The sequence below is a fragment of the Ceratotherium simum genome, chromosome 8, assembly GCF_057802395.1.
Source record: "Ceratotherium simum simum isolate JZ-2026a chromosome 8, ASM5780239v1, whole genome shotgun sequence".
Classification (NCBI taxonomy): Eukaryota; Metazoa; Chordata; class Mammalia; order Perissodactyla; family Rhinocerotidae; genus Ceratotherium; species Ceratotherium simum.
Window position 1 is genome coordinate 57,144,879 of NC_141907.1, and position 19,673 is coordinate 57,164,551.

Here is a 19,673-nt window from a genome sequence, read left to right on the forward strand (position 1 = left end):
CTGAAAAATTTACTTCAAAACCCATTATTTAAGCATAATAAAGGTCCTCTTTAGTAAACAGCATGTATTAGCATTACCAAACAGAAGTAAATGCCAGCCACTGATAGGAAAGCTACAACAAAGAAAATCTCTTCTTGATTTTTGCTACCTAATAAAAGTTTAAAATGACTATCTTCTTTTCGTTTGTTGTACGTAAAAGAATCTAAGAGCCCCTCAGTTTCAATTAAAAGGATGATAAATTAAGTGCAATGATTAGATCCAGCCACACATGAAAGAGAGCAGTCAGTTCCACCTCCAATACTTTCTTTACATACTTACAACTTCTCAATCTGGACAGATATATGACTAGAATATATGCCTGTGTATAAAGTAACCTGAATATAAGACACTTGCCACATTTTCCAGGTGAGAGGATAACCAAAAAGCTTATGAATTTGTAAACTCAAATACATAAACTTCTAAAGATGTAAATGAAATTGTCACACTCTATTTATAATATTTAATTTATTTAGTTAGATCTACATATATGTTTAAAGTCACATATTATATGGAAAAAGATATTAATTTCTAATAATGCTTTTTTCTACTCTCACATTTCATAAAATAATTTTCTTCAAACTCTTCAGATTCATCTTCAATGCACCATGAAATACATCTCATGTCACACACATACTATCTTCAATATTTTAATGCTTGTCATTTACCACTTATATGCCACAACACACAGTTCGAAAAACACTGCCTTAAGAGTTGCATTAGGGATAGACTACTGAATTAGCCCATGAGCACGGGTTACAAACTGCAAGAGCCATTACTAAGGGTGTTGGGAATTTGGTTTACTGAAAACTTGCTCTTTCCTAGTGAAAACTTCCTCCTTTCCATCCTGTTCTGGGCTTTGAGTCTTGATGGGCATCCTTAGCTAAACTTGACTCCACCTAGCACTATAATCATGAAACCTATTTGACCCGGATTCCAGTTTCAACATTTTTTATTACAGACTTTTCAACCACCCTTCTCCTCTTAATAGCTTCTCTGTCTCACAATTAGTTGTCCTTGGCTGTTAATGGTACTTGGACCCAAAAAAAACCCTGCAGAAGCCAAGAACCTCTTCCCATGTCACGCCAGGGCAAAGTAAATTAACAGAGTTAGAAAGTTCAGGAAAAAAATTCTGATTTACTAGAAATTAAGATATAGTCTTTTAAATAACCACTGGAACAAAGAAAAAATCAAAACTGTAATTATGAATCATCTAGAAAGTTAGGAAGAGTTGAATAGTTTGTTCCAAAATCAAAGCTTGGATCAAAGAAAATTTTAAAGTCTTAAATGTTATGTTTTTAGCAAAAATAAATAAGGATGACTACATCAAACTAAAATGCTTCTGCACAGCAAAAGAAAATATCCACAAAATGAAAAGGCAACTTACAGAACAGGAGAAAATATCTGCAAGTCATATATCTGATAAAGAGTTAATATCCAAAATATATAAGGAACTCATATAACTCAATAGCAAAAAAACAAACAATTGGATTAAAAAACAGGCAGAGAAATTGAATAGACATTTTTCCAAAGAAGACATACAAATGGCCAACACGTACATGAAAAGATGCTCAACATCACTATTCATCAGGGAATCCAAATCAAAACCACAATGAGATATCACCTCATGCCTATTAGAATGGCTGTTGTCAAAAAGACAAGAGATAAGTGTTGGCAAGGATATGGAGAAAAGGGACTCTTGTACACTGTTGGTGGGAATGTAAATTGGTGCAGCTACTATGGAAAAGAGCATGGATGTTCCTCAAAAAATTAAAAATAGTACTAGTATATGATCCAGCAATCCCACTTCTGGGTATTGTTGGTTCGAAAACTGGCCCACATACAGGGAGGGCAGGGAGAGACTGAAGAAAGAGGCAGACCACTCCAGACTGGTAGGTGGCAGGTTTAATGAGCAAGAAAACTTACATAAGAGGCTTGTCTTCTATAGCCACAAGATGAGAAGATCTCTGCATCCACCCAGAATCTTAAAAGTTTATACAGAGGCCTTAACTGGGTTCAGTCACATTTTCAGCCCAGTGGTTTCAACAACACTTTACTCTCTCAAGGCTACATCCTTGAAAACAGCTCCAGCTGTGGGAACAGTGGGCAGAACGTACATTCCAATGACAGGGGTGGGTAAGGAGCCTCCGATTACCAGGGTCCAGCTCATGGGTGAACCGGGAGTCACGTCCTCTCTATGACCTTCTCCAACACCCCACCCCTCATGACCAGCTCTTACAATCTTACATGCCTCCATCTTGTGCAATGCACCCTGAGCAGTCAGCAAGGGTTTCATTAGCATGGAGGTGGCTTCTTTGGTGACTATCTGGTTACAGTGGAGGCAGATACCATAGCAACAATATAAGCGCATGCAAGAGAAAACATAGATTATGATACTAAGTCCCAAAATAAGTAACAATTATTCCACCAAGAGCCCCATGATCTGAACCACTGATTTATTAAGTCCCCCACGCTGGGGGTCAGTCACTCAGGGCATTCACTTGTGTCCTCATGTGATTAAAGATGATACATTAGCAGACTCATCAGGTATGAACACACAACATTCTGTTTGGATAATTGTACAGGTGCCCCCTTGTGAGGCAGTGATGTCTAAGGCCATTCTATTTTGGAGGACAGCTTTTCTCATTAGAGACAATTCAGTGTTCAGTAAGGACAGGCTTTGGCAGCTAGCAATTAAGGCTTGCTGTGTGAATTTAGTAAGGGCTTCTATGTGTGTTATAATATCCTCCAGGCCAACGGAGGGAACAAAGACAATGACCAAATGATTGTACCAGTGGAAAACAGAATGTGCCCACCTGACCTTGAGGAGAGAAAGGTTGGCAGCTTTAGTAACTTGACCTGGCTGTGCATACCATACATGCTGGTCAGGGGAGGCAGCACTGTCAGGCATGAGGAGATGAACTGGGGGTGGGATATGACAGACCAGGAGCCCCACCTTCTCCCCTCTTTCAGTTGTGCATGTTCCATTCAGGAATAGTGCATTTCAATAGGTCCAGCTTGCAGCAGGGCAAAGGGATCCTAGTGCAGATTGAGTAGTTCCCCCTCCAAGGGTGCAAAGTAATTCACCCATCCCAGTGGGACATCACATTGCAAATTTCAGTAGATAACGCTTTTCCCAGGTGTGATGGGGCTTGGTGTTTTCAGTAGCACAGCACACTGACTCATGGTGAGAGTTGGGCAATGGCTGTCTCTCGTGACTACTGTACCTTTACAGTATCGGGTGTCTTGGCAGGGGTCCCTAGTCTGGCATACGAGGCAACAGGCCCTACTGGTTGATCATTCAAACATATTAAAGCCTGGGGCAGTACTTTGGTCCATCCAGCCAAGGTGGTTTTACCTGTTAGCAATTTAATCTGCTGCTTTAATATTCCATTTAGTCCCTTCTACCAACCCTGCTGCTTGCAGGTTTGAGGGGAGATGGAACCTCCTTTCAATGTCATGTTCTTTTGCCCGCTCTTGCACATCACGACCTTTGAAATGTCACTCCCATCACTGCTATTCAATGACGGTATCTGTACATGGTATTCAGCTTCTCTGATCTCCTAATGGTGGCAGCCTGGTTTGTGAGGTGACAGGAGAAAGTTTGGATTAGGCCAGATGCAGTGTCCACACAAACAAAGGTGTATTTAGACCCCTCATTCTGACCTCCTCCAACAAATACTTAATAATGAAAGCTTCAATACTTTCCCCTAACATCAAGAAAAAAGCATGGAGGTCTGCTCTCACCACCTTTGTATAAGATTGCACTGAGCTTCTATCAAGTGTAAAAAGACATAAGGCAAAATGCAGCTGGAAAGGTAAAAAAAACAACTGTGTAGAAATCCCAAGGAATCTGCAAAAAAAGCTATTAGAATTAATAAGTAAGTTTAGCAAGGTTAAAGGATACGTAGTAATTATGCCAAAGTCAACTGTATCTCTATATACTAGGAAAGAACAATTGAAAACTGAAATAAAAAAACACTATTTACAATAGCATCCAAAATACTAAACACTTAGGAATAAATTAAACAGAATAATTTGCAAGAGCTATATACAGCAAACTCTAGGACACTGCTATGAGTAATTAAATAAGATCCAAATAAGTGGACACAGATACCATGTTTAGGAATTGGAAGACTTAACGTAGTTTCAATTCTCTCCAAACTAGTCTACAGACTAAATGCAATCCCAATCAAAATCTCAGTAAGATTTTTTTTTGTAGAAATTGGCAAGCTGATCCTAAAATTTATATGGAAAGTCAAAGGAATTAGAACAGTCAAAACAATTTTGTAAAGGAAGAACAAACTTGGAGTACTTACACTTCCTAATTTAAGACGATATAAAGTGATAGTAATCAACATGATGTGGTATTGCTGTAAAGACAGACATAAAGATCAATGGAACAGAATAGGCAATCCAGCAATAACCCACACATACAGAGTCAATTGATCGTTTTTAAAAGTACTTGCCCTTGGTACTCCCTACTCCTAAACCTTGCCCAGTAGGCTAATACTTGTTAAGATCTAGTATTCTGCTGCTGCCTTCGTGTGGGCCTCCATTTCCAAATGTCACCTGTTCCCTCGTGGATTTTGCATTGCTGTCTCCACACTGTCAGGAGACTTCCCACTGGATTGTAACCCCCAGTGCCAACTGCTTACCTGATTTACATCTATTGTCTGTTGACTGTACTTTTCAAATGCCACCTTCCATCTGCTTTAGTGAGCTACTTCCAAGAAACTGCAGCTGGCTCCAAGCCCAAGAGGCCCATCTCACGGAATATATCAGAACCAAATCCCAGCTCCTCCTGACCACCCCATCAAGCCATTTAAGTGAACCACAACCAGACATCCCTAAAATACACTGGGACACACCTAATCTCCCAATCACGTTCTCTGAAATTGAGTCCACTATACTGGTAAAGTCTATTAAATATATTTAAATTCTATCATTTAGAAAGTTCTGCCTTTAAAACATTTGGGCTAGTTATATTCTCCAATGACACAAGTCCTTACTTGCAATTCTCTTATCCTAACACCTCTGATCTTAACCTGTCAGATTTTGCGTCTAATAAGCACAAAGAGGAGTTTCTCTGACATGCCTCTGTAACCTCACTGTTCTTGTCTCAAGCCAATCTGGCGTGAGATGTGGCTTTTTTCAGTTTCTGCTTGTGCAGTGGTTCAAAATTCACTTTATCAGGTATAAGTGAAAGGGGTTAGTTTCTTTGGCAAGCTCTATAAAATATCACTAATTTTGCTTTATTCAACCTGAAAACAGCTTTTTTCTTTTGGTGCTGTGGTTCTGCATATGTATCTCTACTTTGAGCTCTGTGCCAAGATCTCTAGCCAGCTGCAAGCATTTTCTTCACACCTGTGACAAAATTGTGAGATAAATTCCACAACCTTGAGTGGGAAAACAAATTCTTGAATGTGTTCCAAACTGAATATGAATTTCCCCATTGGGCAGAGACATGGATGTCACAAAAAACTCTACCTGTGTTACACGGTAAATCAGCTTCCTTGCTGCCATAATTCTGGAATGGTTGCATCTAAAAATTTCACAGATAATAATAGATAACATTTATTGGGCATTTACCTTGTGTCAGATACTGCTAAGTATGTATCATTCATTATCCCATTTAATCTTCACAATAACCCCATGAGGTAGATCCCATAATCATATACATATATTGCTAACGAGGAAACTAAATCTCAGAAGAGTTGAATAACTTATGTCAAGTCATACAGTTACTAAGTCAGAGGGCAGAGCTCAGACAATTGAATATATAGCCCAATTCTACACCAATCACTGTGAAATACACTAACTTTTTCCAGAAAATATTCTTGTTTTATTTCTTTAAAGGACTTTTAAAAATAGGCAAACCCAAACATTAAATGGTTAAATAGATTTTCTTTAAAAAGTTCCTCTAGCTGAAACAGGGATAAGAAAACTTTATGTAAAGGGTCAGGTAGTAAATATTTTAGACTTTGTGGGTATTTTTTGTTGCTCTTTGTTTGTTTTTCCAGTCCTTTAAAAATGTAAAAACCATTCTTAATTTGGGTACGAAACCAGGCCACAGGCCAAATTAGGCCCACATGCCCTGGTTTACCAAACCCTGCTCTAGTAGTAAATTGGTGACCATCTTCAGGAAATCTAAATTATAATACGTATTTCATTCCATAATTTTTTCATAGACTCAATTAGACCCTTCTTTATTATCCATTCTCTTTACTTAGAGTACAGATTCCTTCCTAAGACATGTTAGGATCCATCTTTCTATAACTGCAGGGAAACAGCCTCAAAATCATCGCAGGTTGACTTTGCCTTTGCCAGTATCTTTCCTTTCTTTTTTGTTTGCGCTCAGCTAAGCAGAGAAAAGATTTCTCCACATTCAGAGCTCTTCTCTTGCTTCCTTTCCTATATTTGGCACAAAACAAAAGAAAAACTATGGACTTCCAGTATTCCTATGCAACTTGCCCAGTGACTATCTCTTTAATTAAATGTCTCCATTTTGTTTTGTTTTAATTGGAAGTAATTCTGAGAGTCTCTCCTTCCTTTGTAATGTTTACCTATCTAATCTGTCTCTCAGATCAGGTGGAATTTAAACACAATCTTTTTCTCAGCAATTGCTTAGACAAAGAATCAGATTATTTTTAATACTTTACTACATAGAAAGTGAAATTACAGACATCTTAATATATTCCATAACATTTCTTTTAAGTTTTTTCTCTTACAGATAAATATTCCTGGAAAAAATAATTGACATTTAAAGAAAAAAGTTTTCAAGCAAGTTTTTTTAGAAGACTATATTATATTTAAAAACCGTTTTTATCACAGACATCAACTGACCTTCTTGTGCTCAGAAAGTGAGATTCTACCCTTTACAAAAATTCACAGGATTCAAGAATATGCCAGAAAGGTCATTTCCTCCTCAACTACTATTCTGTTTATTACATATCTGCATTGAAATGGTAAGGTAATGAATACAAATGCTGTTAATCCAGTTCACAACTCAACCTGAGCAATTCTTTTAAAAGGAGGCCTAACCATGGACAGATGCTGAGAATTACCTCCCCCATTCTTGCTGTGAACATCCACTGATCCTGCTATCCCCTGTAGAATGATTTGTTTCTTTCCCTGCCCTTTAGGTCCAAGACCTTCCTATCCTGTGTTTTTGTCCCCTCTTCCAATACAAAATGCCATCTTTAAAGCAGACCTAAAACTTCAGAGGCAGATACAACAATTAAAAAAATAATTGCAATTTCTCTCAGTGAGGAGAGCCTTACTCAATGGAATGATTTAGCTTACGTTTTGTTGAACCCAAGCCAGAAGGAAATAATCAAAATGACATCTTAAAATCAAAAAAAGAAGGAAAAAAAAAAGATCTCCAGGCTAAAAAGAATGAGTTTTAGAAAACTGAAGCCAGAGGTATATAGCTGATACAAAAGGTATAGTCATGACAAAGACTGACAAGCTAACTAAAGTGGGAGAAATGGAAAATACTAAATGAGGCATTCTACTGGAAAGTACAAACTATTTATCTAACCTTCCTCTAATAAACATACTTAGAGAAAGTAGTATTAAGATTTCAATGTCACCATTATCCATTGTTCCTCTACTGGCTTTGTTATGTTAAGCAAAGTGAGTGCCCCCACAGATTCCCAGAACACTATACTTGCTTCCAATAATTGTTCTAGATCATTGATAATTATGAAGTATATGGAAGTACTTTGAAAATGAAAAGGATTTAGGCACATTTAAGATATTAGGACTGATAATACAGATAAAAGATGTCAGCAGCAAATCAAAAACTAAAGAAGATGCACATAATTCTCTTTCCTTTTTTCTTGTGTATCTAGACATAAATTAGATTATACAGTCTCTGCTAAGACTAGCCAAAGCTGAGACACTTTTCCAGCCAAAGCTCTCTACTTTTCCAGGCCAATCTTCTCTTGTGCATTGCCAAATTCTCTTTCTCTTAATTTCAGATTACCTTCTCTAAACCTGCAACTGGATTCCACAGACTCTCTCATCTTGCAAAGACCCTCTCAAAACTCTAAAGGAAATCAATTCTTGACTTTAATAAAACTAGAAGATACATTTCAAACTACAAAAACAAATCCTAAAATAATATTGATACAGTAAAAGCTGTCTTAATCCACTGACTGAAACAATTGATGTCCTCCATATTCTAAATGTGTTTTACAGAGGATGAGAAAACATAAAATAATCTGAAAAATCCATGGGGCTAGGGGTCAGGGTAGAAAGCAGCTTGGTAAAAGCCTTCGACTATGAATTCTACCTTAATGGACTTTTGAATTAACGAACATCTGGTCCTGATTGAATCAGATAAGAAGCTTCTTTTTAATCAACTATGAAGCATTTTGGTGTGGAGGTGAGAGTGTAATGAGGAGCAGAAAGTCAGCTGTAGTTTTTCTGTTCCAGAAGAGCAGAACTCAAGGAGCAGTATACTGTGAAGCTATCATGTTGAGCCCCATGTCACCACACCCAGTGCTAATTTAAAATACGGCATGAGGGTGATTTATAGTCTATACATTAGTAATTTCCATATGCTATTTCCAAAATTTGTACAATTGACATATGCTCCGGTATGATTGTGAGGTGCTAAAAATGCCAAGTGGCTCCAACACTGCAAGAACATTAAAAGAATAAATGATACTCATTATTTATTGAAAAAATAAAACCTGAAAGGCACTGGATTAGGTTATGACATGGTCAGTTACTCTTATGCTTTTCCAATATTGAAAGAAAACTGATCTGTTATCTTCAGGTGTGAATCAAGACTGGAAATAAAGTAGACATTTCTGGAAATCCTATTAATTTTTTCAGATCATTACAAACTGAGCAATAAATTAAGGTGTTTGAGAACTGTTCTAATGAAGCTATGAACTCAGAAAAACTTGTTTCACATCAATAAAAATTCTACTCTCACAGTCAATTTTGACCACAACAAGCACATTGTAAATACATATCACTGGTTGCTAGCAAAAAAGAGGGAAAGAAATTGATATTACAACCCATATCCACTAACTCAGTGCTATGTCAAAAACTACTCCTACTTCCCACTGATGGCAATTCAATAGCTGAGGGCTTACAATTGAAAAGCTCCATATCAGACTCTTTAAATTATCTAACGTTATTCTCACAACAACTTTGTAAGGTAGATGTCACCCCTATTTTGCAGATAGGAAAAGTGAGGCTTAGAGAAATTAGATAACTTGCCAAATATTGCCAACTGTTACTAAGTGGAAAAGCAAGGAATCAGACTCAAACAACATAATTTCTGAACCTGCCCTCAGAGACCATATGTGAAAAAGAACAAATTGACTAGAAGTGGAATCACAGCTTCAAAATTGTATTCCAGTTTGATAATTTTATATAGTAGAAATATCTAACTTTGAAAACCTTTATAAAAATTGTTCTTAAGTTTCTTTCTGAAAATAAATATTTATAAGACAACTGCTCTAGTCATTCAAGAGAACAATATTATGGGAGAAAAGAGAGGAGAATGTGCCAGAATAAAAGAAACTAGAGACATAACAAGTAAATTTAATACACGGTCTTTATTTGAGTCTTGGTTAGAACAAGACAACTAAAAATACTTTTGACAGGGCCGGCCCAGTGGCATAGCAGTTAAGTTCACGTGTTCCGCTTCAGCAGCCCAGGTTTCATTGGTTCGGATCCTGGGCATGGACCTACTCACCACTGATCAAGCTATGCTGACATGGCATCCCATATAGAAGAGCTACCACTCTACGACTATGATATATAACTATGTACTGGGGCTTTGGGGAGAAAAAAGAAAAAGAGGAAGATTGGCAACAGATGTTAGTGCAGGGCAAATCTTCCCCCAAAAAGACTTTTAAAAAATCTTTAAAAAAAACACTTTTGACAAAATTCTAGAAATTTGAATAGGGACTGAGTTTTAGATTATATGTTGAATTATTAATGTTGTTAGATGTTGCTGGTGTTGTGTTATAGAAGGAAGGTTTTTTAGAGATAAATACTGAAATATTTATAGATTAGCTACCATGATTTCTGTAATTTACCTTAAAATATTTGAGCAAAACAATCGATTAAGCATCTATAGCAAAATATTAACAACTGTGAAATCTAGGATATGGATGTACGGTTGTGCATTATGCTCCCCTCTTCACTTTTCTGTATGTTTGAATTTTTTTCAAAATAAACAGTCAAAATTTTGAAAATTGCTCATATCAAAAACTTCAATGTTTATCTTTCAGCTCTGAAACGGTTGTCCTTGACCAGTATCTAGAATCATTATTTTTTTTTTAATCCTCTGCCCTTCGGTAAATCATATTTTTGACAGAGGAAAAATGGTGTTCCATCACACGAACTCTCAGAAGGCAACCCCTCTGCTTACTCTGAGAGGCTAACAGGAAAAGGTGGGAGATCTGTTCCTGGTCGGAAGACCTGGGCCATGCTTGTTTGAGTCTCCTTAAGTGTTATCAATCACTATCATGCTTCTTATCAATCAAGTAAATTATTCACTGAGAACATCTTATTGTCACCACGTTCATCAGGAAGAAACTGATGCACAAAGGACTACTGTCAACCTCAGTGAATTACAACTATCCTTTCTTTGTCTTTGAAACCAAATTTCTTGACGGAAGTAACCTTATCCTAAATCCAATAAATTTCAAAAAAACTCAACTGGAGAGCTATAAAACCTGAAAATTCTCTTGTGCTTTCTCCTCCTTTGCTTCCAGTTACCATCCTACAAGGATCAGCTGAAGACAATCAATCAATTGGATCAAACATCCTAAGAAGAAAGAGTCACACCAGGCCAGGTATATGGATATTTTAGACATATTGGGGACTAATATATTCTAATGTTAACTACACAGCTTTCAAGTTATATACAAATGTTAAGTAACAGAGGTAGTTGTTCTAATACAGTTATTCTACCCTCTTCTTGTGAACTGCTAAACTGTGTGATAACAGACCCAACATATATTATTAGAAGAAAATTTGTTCAATGGGGAATGTATTTTAATCTTGAAAATAAAGAGAAGGAAATCTGACAGGATATTAGGAACCTGATAAAATAATAATAAGAATTCCTTTCCCAATTGTGCCAGGAGGTTTTCTTCTTGGCATACTAGTGCTATAATAATAACCACCACTGAATCTTTATCGTGGACCAGACATCGTCCTCAGTACAATTTGTAGTATATATTATTCCAATCAATCCTCAGGACAATCTTAAGATGTAAGATGGCAACTCACTCAAAGTCACACAGTAAGTGGTAGAGATGGGATTTAAACCAAGTATGACTGGCACTAACACCAGTTCGATAAACCATAGGGCCATCTTGTGAAGTGTACTTGATCTGAGGGCACACCACATTGAGGTGTGCATGCTAATTTACTTACCCTAATATGCACTCTGGCTACATAATGATTTAACCTTTTGATTTTGTTTTCTGAAATCAAGCTGACTTCTACGTATTGTATACATAATCAAAAGAAGAAAAATAAAAGGCCATGTCGTTCCCTTACTCTCCCCTCCTACAACCCGTAGCCAAAAGCACAATTATCTTTTGGAAGTAGTTACTCAAAAAAAAAGATTAAATCTGTACTATGTGCTAAGCAGGATGATATAAAATGAATAAAATATAATTCCTGTCCTTTAAGGATTTAGAAGAAGGACATCAAATGGCAAAATCTTCAGTAGAATGAAGTTTGGAGAAGAGTCCATTTGATATGGTTCTTTGTCCTAAGTAACAGCGTCATAATACAGAGACAAGGAACATCTTCCTTGCCTAAAAGAACATCATGGAACTTGTTCAAAACCATGTTCGGTAATATCAGGTAGTTTGTATGATGGTTCACTAAACAGGAAGGCTTCTAGAATTACAGTAGAAATAAGAAGAAAATTATTTCCTTCTTTATTGCCAAACTTCCTAAGATCCTACCCTTCCTAAGCCATCTTTAGTATCAATGGAAAATACTCATGCTACAAGCTGGTTACAACAAGAATAATTCTTGACTCTCCTCCATTGCTTTCTCTCTGAAAGAATGTGTTTTAGCTTGAAGTAATTTTGCCTCACCATTATGGAGTGAAAATATACACATAATTTTCAGAAATCATTGCTCTCTTTTAAACTGTATTTTCTAACAAAAATAAGTCATTTACTAAAATGCATCCCTTTCCCACAGTATCATAATTAATAGTGAGCCCTTTTTCTACTTTTCCCAGGAGCCAACAGAAAAAGATGAAAAGTCTGCCACTGCTGGTATGCATCTGTGCACTGAGTGCTAGCTTCTCAGTAAGTATTCACCCAAACAACTTTTATTCTTATGTATCAATAACCAACATCTAGTGTGTATACCTAATTTAGACTCAAAAAGCACAATACGCAATTCCTATTTTCAAGAAGCTTGACATCTTTTGTTTTCTGTGAAACATAAAACAGATAATTAAAGCATAGGAAATGATTTGTTTCCATTTCCACCCATTTGAATCCATTCTCAGTGTGTCAGGAAGCTTCAGGACGATATAGTGCACCCAGGGGAGTGATATAACGCTGGGTTCCGGAGAGAAAACAGACTGCAGGGAACAAAAGTTGAGGTAAAGAGACCAGTCGACAAGCTATAGCAGTGGTCCAGAGGAAAAACAAAGATGATTTGTACTAAATGTCAGCAATTAAAACAAAAGATGAAGGTGGATTTAAGATATACTTTGGTGATTGTCTACCATAACTTCTGCTGGATTGGGTGTGTGGTTAAACAAAAAAAATGAACAAAAGTGTTCTGTTTTAGACGTGTTAAATTCGAAATGGCTATTAGATTTCTACAAGGAGATGTTACCACCCAACTTGGTATACGTTATCTGGAGTTCAGAAAGAAGCTAAGGGGTAAAGTCTATATTTAGAACGTATTTGAAGCCATGGGACCTTAGGAGATCACCTAGAGAGAACCTGTAGGAAGTCTGGATATGGATAGAGAAAATGGAGGAACCACAAAAGGGGACAGGAAAGTATGGTTTCCAAAACCAAGAGAAGATTACAAAATGGACCCTATTTCAAGATATTTAAGGTCTACTGGAAAAGGAAGATTAAAATTAATAATGATTCAAGGTGATACATGGTGTAAAAAATAACCATATTTGTCTCTCAATCTATATACCAATACGTATTTGTTCACGTTTATTTTGACAAATTTGAAGAAAAGGTAAAGAAGTGGAATGTAGATTATTGAACGAGGTTGGATGTATTGAATGAGGCCTAAGAATATGCGGACTGTAAAGAGTATATAGAGAGGGCATGAGAAATGATAAGGTGGATGCAATTTACTCTTGGATACTCTCATATTCCCCCACATAATATCCCCCCAAAAAATCATCTTGGGCTTTTCCCTGGGCCCTAGTGCTGATTTCTGTGATTGCAGCAGAAAGTGCACTCAAATTGGGCTCAGAAGATATGGGCTGAAGCCCATCATCTGAACATCCAGATGAATCTTGAATTACAATCTATCTACAGGGCCCCAATTTCTTTACGTGACAATAGCAATAACAGCATACGCTTTACAAGCCTGTTGAAGAGTAAATGAGAACACTTGTATTTATAAATTATAATGCATAGTATAAATGTAAAAGTTAGGACCATAAGATCGTTATAATCTCTATTCACATACTAGTTGGTAAGGATTTAAGGTCTGAATATGCATGGTGCTACTAGCTTTTTAATAAATTAAATTTTAACAAGGAATCCCTGGTCACCAACACCTCTAGATTGAAAGAAATGACATTCAAATCAACACAAATTATTGTGTGGTTATGGAATGACTAAAGCTGGGTTGTAATTTTGAGGAGGCCCTTTATGGCACTTCCTGTAAATCTAAGCACCTGAAGAATCATCCCTTCCACATGTTCAGAATAAATAAAACTCCTTAAACTGGCCAATTCTCAAAATGCTCCTAGTGAGAGAAAGAATTTCCACAGAACTTGAATATGTGGAGGTATCATAGGAATACTTTGACCCGGTCCTTAGAAAATATGGGAGGTACCAGAGAGTGGCTCCAACCCACAGTCAGAGAAGACCAGCCCTGGGGTTCTGGCAACAACCTACTCTGCTTTTGTGGAGCGACTTCAGGGAGCAGATAGTCTGGCCCTTCTCTTCCAGATGCCCCCCAAAAACAATGAGAGGATGTATTCTGGAGTCAGATTAGAAGTTCTATTAAATATAACATTACTTAAATATACTGCTTCCTTCTTCTTTGGAAAGAAGGTTTTCAAATGGTCATAAAAATAGACTAGTAATAAAACATGAAGACATTTACTGTGCTTCCTAATTTCAAGTAAGTGCCATTTGACCTTACACTCTTCTAGTCCACCTCCTTTCTATTTCTCTATTTCTTTCACAGCCTATTTTTTCCTCCTCTTCCAACTCCTCAAATCTGGCATTCCTCTGGTTATTTTAGGAATCTTCTGCTTCCTCCTACCCTCCTTTCTTGCTCCAAGTATCATGTGCCTCTCTATACTTCCCCTCCCTGACTCCAGCCCACTCTCCCCTCCCCCCTCACTGATTCCAGCCCACTCTCCCCTCAAAAGTGTGGTTTGCATATGGAGACACATTCTCCTAAAAGTTACTTCACCTCTCTGGGACTCAGTTTCCTCAGCTGCATAACAAAGATAATAATAGTACCCACCTTAGGATGTTGCTAAGGAATTAAGTAAATTTATATTTGTAAACCAGTTAGAATAGGGCCTAACACGAAGTAAGTGCTACATAAGGATCCTTTTTACAAAAATAAATAACAAATATGAACAGGCAAATGAGGATATCTTTAATACACTCTTCCTGGCTTATCTATATTTATTATAAGCACCTCCATACTTCAGTCATCTAAGCTCAAACCCTTAGAGGCATTTTCAACTCCTCCTCCCCTCAAGCTTCCCTAAGCCCAATTCCAACCAAGAAGTTCTGTTAAAGCCATCTGTAACTGCCAATCATAATAATTAATCAATATATTTTAAGTAAACTAATCAAACTGGTCAATTGACACATGTTCTATGCTAAGCTAACATTAAAATCAATAGGATTTTAATTAATTTGCCTTCATAACAAAACGTGATAGATATTATTTTGGTCACCTTAATTAAAATAGCTGAAACTTTTTCACATCCTAATAAACACTTTTAAATGTTAAGACTTTATTCGATGAGAAATTAGTTTCTTTATTATCAATTCCATGCATTTGTTCATTCAATAGATATCTAATGGGTGCCTGTTTTGCACCCTGTAGGCATCGTTCCAGGTACAGGGCATACAGAGATTAACCAAACGAAACCCTTGCCCTCATGAAGCTGATCATCTGATTAAGAGAATGAACAGCATAACTGTTTCAAAGCATAGAAATCATAGCATTATACTTCAGATCTGGAATTTAATTTAATCCAAATCATTTCATAAATGAGTAAACTGAGATCCAATGATTCAAAGTCACTCTGTTATTTAATGGCAGATGCAGGACAGACCCAAACCTCCAGTGATGGTCTGCTGCAGTGTGTTTCAAACATGTTCCTCTAAGATCTGGGAGTTCTTCACATCACCCTCAAAGAACATTTGGAAAGGGGGAGATTGTGCTGCTGGAATGTGAGGCGCCCGATCCTGTTTCAATCAGAACAGTTTCATGATTATCTGGATTTTGCATATGGAATCTCCGGGGAAAGATTTACTTGAACCTGACCTGCTTATTTCATATTAGAAAACCATGGGCCAGCCCCGTGGCTTGGCGGTTAAGTGCGCGCGCTCTGCTGCTGGTGGCCCGGGTTCGGATCCCAGGCGCGCACCGAGGCACCGCTTCTCCGGCCATGCTGAGGCCGAGTCCCACATGCAGCAACTGGAAGGATGTGCAGCTGTGACATACAACTATCTGCTGGGGCTTTGGGGGGAACATAAATAAATAAAATCTTAAAAAAAAAAAAAAAGTAAACCACTGCCCTCTACTGGAGAGGATCTCCTGAGAGGGTCCATGGTCAGGGGAGCATCCTGGGTTGAGTTACAGACTCTGAATTTCTATGCCTTTTTAAGAGAGATCTATGCAAAAACATCAAAGTTATGTGGATCAAAGGCCATTATTTTAACTTATGGATGTTCTCAGTTAAGAATTGAAATGTCCTGGATAATTTAAGTTTTTTAAACAATTAATGCTTTTCGAAGTTATTTTTGAGGCTGAGTATATTTATCTCTGAGGAAGTTATCTTAGCTGAACAACTCTGCTAGTCACTCAGAAGTTGCCACTTTACTTGGTGGTCTAAAAAGGCTTTATGTGGAATTATCAGGAGGAAAAACGTAAGCTATTCTTGCTTGGAACTTTGGAATGTGCCCTCTTATCCTTACGTCAATATTTCTTTTCTCCAATTTAAATTAATATAATTTAAAATTTAAAAATTCTAGTACGACATGGAATACAAAAAAAGAAAGAAGAATATAGACAAATTACGGTATGTTTAGGGATAAGAAAATGAAACAGTGATGGTACTCTAACTCCAATCAAGCCAGCAACGGCTAAAGGAACTAAGAATGCTAATCTCGTAGAATATAAGACCCAGACGGCACGGTAGGTATATTCAAATTTTGAAGGGCTCCAGGATCTACTACTTGCTGCCAATGCGTAGAATTAAGACCAAGAATGGAAATATGAATAAATAAATCTCTAATCACTTAAGAATGGAAATCTCGAGAAACAAACTCCATTCAGTGTCAAGAACTCTCTACTAGGCCACCTTGGGAGATATGGTGAGTTCTCCATCAGAAGAGGTGGTCAAGGATAGACTGGAAAGCCACAGGAGGTGTAATGGAAAAAGATCAAGCATCATATGTACAGCTGGACTAGACCAGTGTTCTTTTCAGATACGAACACCTTTGAGAAATCATGAAAGCTACAGGTCCTCTATCTCCACAAAATGCATAAACATGCAAAATTTTCTACAGAATCATAGGATTCATGGACCCCCTGAGTTTCTGTAATTCTAATATTTACAATGATAAAGTTAAAAGGTAATGGCCAAAGTTCTTTCTCCAATTTAAAAAGGCTAAAAACTAAGTTTTCTGCAATATGGAGGATATGAAACTGAGGTGATGTATTGGTTAAGTTGGCTGTTTGGGTTTTTGTTGTTTGTTTTTTGTTTTTTGAGATGATGGATATGAGGGGTGTAATTCTGAAAGCAACCCCTGGATCTCAGCTGAATGTCTTTGACTGAAGTTTCTCGGACAGAGTGCAGCAAGCAGGGAGCCTTTTTGCTCAGGCCTCTGGCAGTAACTTGACCATGTTCTACCAGAGAAACTGCAAGCACAAAAGGGCAGATCTAGCTAATTCTCCAGGCTTGAGCCCACAGGAATACATCTATTCTGGCTAGCTGGGAAATAAACACTTGGCAAAATGAAACTCTCTAATAGCAAGTTTTTATTCAGATTTGGTGAAATTAGAAGGATTTCAACCCTTAAATCACTCAACCCACTGCAACCCGGTTTCCAATCCCAAAACTCCACAAATACTGCTCATCCCACATTCAGCAATAATGCTCTAGTTGATAAATCAAAGGATATTTTCAGTTCTTGCATTTTCTTTCTTTTCTACAGCTCAGTGAAGGTCAAAAACAGCAACGGAAAATATATCACAAGAAGAATAGTGTCCGTCAATATATATTAGACCACCGCTCACCATTTCATCCTCAATTTCGACCTGATAGGAAACTATTAATTCAAAAGCATTTCCTTTTTAATCAGCCCCGAAAGCCTTCAAATTCAATAAGGAAATACTACACATTGCCAGAATATTTGAGGCCACCTAAGTATCCAATTAAAAATAACACCGTGGTCAACAATAATACCTCAGAGGCTACCACCCAAATCCCATCTGTGAGTCCCACATCTACTTCCTCCAAAAATGTTCTCTCTCCAGGTGTGATACCTTTTGTTCAGAATGCTACCACGACATCTGCAAGAGAGAATAATGTCACCACAGGCTCTTCTGCAGCTACACCAGCACCACAATCTTCTCCAGCTCCACCAGAGACCACAGCTGCCCCAACTACATCTTCCCCGGCTACAACAGCACCACAAACTCCCTCAGTTTCGGTGGAGACCACAGATACTCCAGCTACAGTTCCCCCAGCTACACCAGCACCACAATCTTCTCCAGCTCTGTCAGAGACCCCAGCTGCCCCAACTACATCTTCCTCAGCTACACCAGCACCACAACCTTCCCCAGCTTCACTGGAGACCACAGCTGCCCCAAATACTACACTTAATCCTTCCCCAACCACTCTTGCACCTGAAACTTCCCAAACTACAGCTGCACCCACAACCCAAACTCCTACTCCAGCCACTACTCAAACGACTGCTGTTGAACAACCAACTTCATCTTCCCCACAAAATACACTTCCTCAATTCTGGTTAGCTATTAGTAAGCTATGGGAGCTATTTTTGCATATTATACAGCAGCAATAGTACATCATACACTGTGAAGTGTTCTGTCATTAGATATGATTTATGAATGCAGAACTACCACCTTTTCCTTTACCACCAATCTCAAAGTGAAAATTATAATATTCCTCAAATTTAAAGTGCTATCACTAATCTTTGAATCTAACTATTCACCTCACATGATCTATTATCAAGAAAAAACACCTCTATCCCATAAATCAGTTGCATGACGATAATTTAAGATCACTTTGTGGAACCTACAGAGATAGCCCACTGAGTGGAGAGAAAGCCATTTGATAAAGAGAGAAAACTATATGGATCAACAACCATTTACCTCTCCCTAAATGTTGGAAACTATAAGGTCACTACATTGTACCGCCAATCAAAAACCTACCCAAATTACCTAACCCCACAAATATAAAGGGATAAAATTGGGTCTCTCCAAATGAACAAAAACATCTAAATATCTATAGATAGATCTATCATTGTACTATTGATCAGTGACAAAAACCCTTGATTGTTAAACAATCATCTTAAAACTTTAAATGAAATTCCATTCCACAAAATGTGAGCCAAGAAAGGGGAAAGTTGATTTGAAGTGAAGATCTGAAGTGAATGAAAATGGAATCTGGCAGCCAAGCAGAAACCAGGACTCTGGCACTACATTTTTGAGAGCATGTAATTGTTTAGGCTTCATGGTCGACATTTATTGCATTATATCTAAGTTAATTTAGATCTGATGTGCTTGATTCTAGCCTCTGTGAACCACAAGAAGACTTTTTTTTTGTATGTTCCATAATGCTCATAATATTTTACTATTAATTCAATTTACCACTAATTCAATTAATTTACATTAATTTAATGTGAAATGTATTCAACCGTGGAATATTTTCTAAAACTTTTAGCCATATATTTGAATGTGTTTTAAAGCAAATCATACCAAACTACTGCCCTGATGTCAAGTTTGCAAAATTGCCTCTGAAAATAAACCCTGACTCTAATCAGGAGAAGAATAAAAACTATCTACGTGGTATATAGAGATGATGTTAATTTGGGATGTGGAGGTATTTTTATTTCCTGTCACTACTACTAAGAACTCTGATGACTCTATTTAGATTTTTTCTCAACTAATAAAGACTTCGCATGGCAATCTATTTTCATTGT

The 19,673-nt window shown here is 37.4% G+C and overlaps 1 protein-coding gene and 1 long non-coding RNA gene across 4 annotated transcripts in view; one reads left to right on the forward strand and one right to left on the reverse strand.

The window, feature by feature from the left end:
* LOC147916474 (uncharacterized) overlaps positions 1-19,673 on the reverse strand; it is a 167,639-nt gene that overhangs the window by 117,012 nt on the left and 30,954 nt on the right. The window lies entirely within an intron of this gene.
* Positions 12,294-18,533, forward strand: LOC106801210 (mucin-7). Its single transcript, XM_014784375.1, has 2 exons — positions 12,294-12,347; positions 17,664-18,533. Exons 1-2 carry the CDS (start codon positions 12,294-12,296, stop codon positions 18,531-18,533), a joined length of 924 nt encoding a protein of 307 aa, XP_014639861.1.

Coding starts and splice junctions, on each gene's coding strand:
- LOC106801210 (XM_014784375.1), top strand. CDS start 12,294: ATGAAAAGTCTGCCACTGCTGGTATGCATCTGTGCACTGAGTGCTAGC. Junction 12,348..17,663: donor CACTGAGTGCTAGCTTCTCA/GTAAGTATTCAC, acceptor TCTTTTCTACAG/CTCAGTGAAGGTCAAAAACA.